The sequence below is a fragment of the Chenopodium quinoa genome, unplaced genomic scaffold (assembly GCF_001683475.1).
Source record: "Chenopodium quinoa cultivar QQ74 unplaced genomic scaffold, ASM168347v1, whole genome shotgun sequence".
NCBI lineage: Eukaryota > Viridiplantae > Streptophyta > Magnoliopsida > Caryophyllales > Amaranthaceae > Chenopodium > Chenopodium quinoa.
This window is the reverse complement of record NW_018744093.1, coordinates 3,200,479-3,204,857: the sequence shown is the minus strand read 5'-3', so window position 1 is coordinate 3,204,857 and position 4,379 is coordinate 3,200,479. Positions and strand designations below refer to the sequence as shown.

The 4,379-nt window shown below is 35.6% G+C and overlaps 1 protein-coding gene across 1 annotated transcript; it reads left to right on the top strand.

Moving 5' to 3' along the window:
* Positions 1-2,691: 2,691 nt before the first annotated feature.
* Positions 2,692-3,216, top strand: LOC110692090. The gene has a single exon (XM_021869074.1). The coding sequence runs from the start codon at positions 2,692-2,694 to the stop codon at positions 3,214-3,216; it is 525 nt and encodes a 174-aa protein (XP_021724766.1).
* Positions 3,217-4,379: the final 1,163 nt, after the last annotated feature.

The window sequence follows — 4,379 nt, the reverse complement described above, 5'->3', positions numbered from 1 at the left end:
ACAATAGCTTAAGAGCACTTACGGCAGTGAGCAAAATTTTTGTCCATGGGCTAAATGTTGAGCAAAATACATAAAATCGTGTTGAAAGCAGTTAGCAAAAAAATAATTGCCCGTGAGCAACTCTCAATTTGCTCAAGAGTTGGGCAAATTTGATGATGAATAGTGCACGTGGGACCCATCCAGAAGAACCAAGAAAAAGCCGCCACATGTCCAAGCAAAATCAGAAAAAAAAGGGGACCAATAGTGGGCTGACACTTGTCCCAGCAAAATCAGAAAAAAAAAAATCACCAAGCAAAAGCCGCCACGTGGCTAGCAAAAATCAGAAGAAAAAGGAATAAGACGCTGACTGGGCGCGTCAGGGGGACCAATCCCATGCCGCCACGCGTCCCAGTCAGATTAATCCACCAATTAGATTTTTCTGTCCGTTTTGCAACGACTATTTTATTTAAAATGATAATAAAAAATTACCAACAGTCATTAAATATTTTTCTCTGCAAATAGACATCCATTTTCATATTTTTTGGTATAATTTTCGAAATACAAAAATCCTCTATAATTTGTAATTTTCCAATTCTTCCTAAATTAATATAATTGTTGTTAAAAGCCTAAATTCAGGTAAGTAATTGTTTTTTTCAATATATTTTTCAGTTATTAAATATTATAGCTAATAATTTGTTGTGTTATAATTTTTTTTGTTTTGCTTAATAATATATTTTGGAACAAAAAAATTTTAAATTTGTGTTGTTAAACTTTGTTGTTGTTATTGTTATTTTCCAAATGTACCTGAATTTTTTCTATCACCATAATGATAGTTAATTAATTTTTTTTAAATATATGTTGTAGAAATTAATTTCTTTTTTAAATATTATTATTTTGAGCATACTTACATATGCTTAATTATTTTAAAATATGTTGATGTAATGCAGATAATTTTCAAATGGATCCGAACAACCCAAATATCCGTCAACATTTTTCTGACTTAAGTGATGATTTCCTAACCAATCCCCAATTTCAAATGTTCTTGCAGAGATTAGGAAATACATCTTTGCATCCTCCTTCACAACATCAAACACCCATTGAATTCTCCAACGAAAACAATGATGACGAAGAACGTACACCTCCAACTTATCACGGGAGCAACTCCCAATTCGTTAATAGTTAAGAGGAAAACGTACCAGAGACGCCTTAATATCCTCCAAAAGTTCCCACAATATAATCCAACCAGGTTGCTGCACGACCATCTCGTGTTTGGTCTGTTGCGGAAGATGAAGTTCTAATTGGGTTGTACCTACAAATAAGCGAAGATGCTATTGTAGGTACGAACAAAAAAGCATCTAACCTATGGCGCAATGTACACGCAGCATATCAAATAGCTCAGGCGGAAAAGCCGCATACACTCTCGCCAAGAGAAATGAAGAGTTTATCGTCACATTGGAGAAGGTTGGCAGCAGACGCACTACAATGGATTTCTTGCATGATGAAGTAGGTAGACTTCCAGAGGGAGTGGTTACAACGGAGCTGACCTTTTAAAAAGTGCATCAAAGTTGTTCCATCTTGCCACCGGTCACAATTTTAGCTTTCATCACGCAGTTCAAACGCTAAATAAAGATCCAAAGTGGAGGCAAAAGCTTAGATGGTCCTTGTCCAAAGAGGAAAGAAAGGTTGTTTGTGTTGAAGAGGAGCAAGGTAGTGCTTGTAGCGGGAAGAGGTTGAGAGATGAAATAGGGGATGAAACCCCTACGGATGGTTTTTCATCTGGAGGTATACGACGCCCTGATGGTGTGAAGAAATCAAAGGCTAAGCGTAAAGGAAAAGCAGTGGCGTCAGAAAGTGTTTCGTCTGACATTGGAGAGAGAATGAAGGAATTCACTACAGTTCGAGAAAGGGAGGTCATCTGAAACAAGAGAGGATGCAAATGGAAAAGGAAAAACAGCAGAGGAAATGGGAGGAACTTCACATTCATAAGATGAAAACCATGTTTGATATGCTGCAAACTCTGAAGAATTTGCCTACGCCACTTACTCCTCAAAAAGAGGCGTACAAGAATTATTTACTCCAAAAATTGAACGGCATGAGCGATTGAGATAGGTGTTGTGTTTTGTTACTTAAGTATGATGTTGTTGCTTTAGTTTTTTGTTATCTAAGTGTTGTAACTATTTTTTTATTATCTAAGTTTTTATTATCTAAGTAATAAGTATGATGTTATCATGTTATTTGTATTAGTGAAGTTTTTTATTATCTAAGTTTTTTTATCAGTGAATTCGTGTTTATATTATTACAACATTTTCTATTTGACAATTAACAGTGAGTAGTCAGTTTTTTCGGCATAATTGGACTAGTTGCATTGAGTAGTAACTGTTATTGACATAATTGGATAAGAACCATTGAGTAGTCACACCAGTCCTGCAGCTTGTCATTGAATGTGCTTGTCAATTTGTATAGTATACCAATTTTATGGCTGAAATTTGATTCTGTTAATTGGTATTCAACTCAAATTTGTAACCACATATTCATTTGATATTTTTGCTACATATAGTGAACATACCACCTATCCACAACAACACCCCTCAAAAATTTTTACATACCCAAATAATGTATTCTAAACCATCATCAAGCTCTAGCTCATCTTCTTGAAATAATGAAGAATATGATCAACTTGTTGATGAACTATTCACAATCCACTACCCAACAATGATAATTCCCCAAACACAATCCCAACGTATAATAGAAAATGTACCTGACCGTGAAACTCCAAGATGGGATACGAATAGGAGAGATAATGAAATGGGGCATGAGAGGTTGTATAATGATTATTTTTCTGAAATTCCTATGTACAGCATCAACCAATTCAGACGAAGATTCCGAATGCAGCGACCTTTGTTCTGCCGTATAATGAACAAGGTCGTTGAAGGTGATGTTTACTTCCAGCAACGTAGGAATGCGGCTGGAAATTTGGGGTTATCACCTATGCAAAAATGCACAGCCGCTATAAGAATGTTAGCTTATGGCTTGGCTGCAGACGCCGTGGATGAATATGTTCGCATAAGTCAATCAACCGCTCGTGTTGCCCTTAAACATTTTTGTGCAGGGGTCATTGATCAGTTTGGAGCTGAGTACCTAAGAAATCTCACAACTGATGATCTGTCACGCATCTTGCATCAAAATGAAATGCGTGGTTTTCCAGGCATGATAGGTAGCATTGATTGCATGCATTAGGAATGGAAGAACTGTCCTACGGCTTGGAAAGCGCAGTACGCTAGCTGGAATAAGAAGGCAACCCTAATACTTGAAGCCGTTGCGGGCCAAGATCTATGGATTTGGCATGCTTTCTTTGGTATCCCTAGATCTTGTAATGATCTGAATGTGCTGTACCGTTCACCAGTATTTGATGATGTTCTGCACTTTCGAGCTCCGCCAATAAATTTTACGATTAATGGCCATGAGTACAACATGACTTATTACTTAGCCGACGACATTTACCCAAAATGGGCTACTTTCATTTAGGGTATTACGCATCCTCAAATTCAGAAGGACAAATTGTTTGCTGACCACCAAGCTGCTGCTCGGGAGGACGTTGAAAGAGCTTTCGGTGTTTTACAAGCTCGGTTTTCAATACTACGAAAACCGTCACTTGCGTATGATGAAGACATATTAGGTGACATAATGAAAGCATGTATCATTATGCAGAACATGATTGTCGAAGATGAGCGCCACAACTACACTCGAGCCGAAGTTCTAAGAAGCTACTACGAAGGAGATCGCCCACAGTTAACAATAGCAACTACGTCTACAAAAATAACCAAAAACGAGCCGTTTGAATTCAACGTTTGCCGACCTCCAAACTTCGATTTCGACTCGTTTCTACAACGCAAGACTTCCCTACGTGATAGAGAAACTCATGTTTCTATGAAAAAGGATTTAGTCGAACATATTTGGCTTAAATATGGCCCTACTAATCACTAAACAATTAAGATGTACTAAATTATTCCAGTAGAATTTCTATTTTTCGGTCTTTTATTAATTTTGAGTACTTTGTCGTATTTTCCAATTTTTCGTTTTTTATTTAAATTTCTCGCTTACGGTAGTTTAACAATGTATGATATTTGCAATGTAATCGAATTATTATAATGTATTGTTTTTTTAAATATTATAATTTAATTATGAGATTTTAATTTTATAATATTTCCGTTTTTTTTTTTAAAATAACAATTTTTGTAAATATTTTAAATTTCGTATGTACGGCTTAAATTAAAAAAATATTCATAATATTTAGTTTACTTTTTTTTTATTTGGAGGAGTATGGTTAAAATTAAAAATAAAATAATACATTATTTATTGGTGTGTAGGAGAGAGAAAATAATAGTGGGGTATTGAAAAAG

Bases quoted from the DNA above. Each gene is read 5' to 3' on its own strand.
- LOC110692090 (XM_021869074.1), top strand. From the start codon at position 2,692: ATGATAATTCCCCAAACACAATCCCAACGTATAATAGAAAATGTACCT.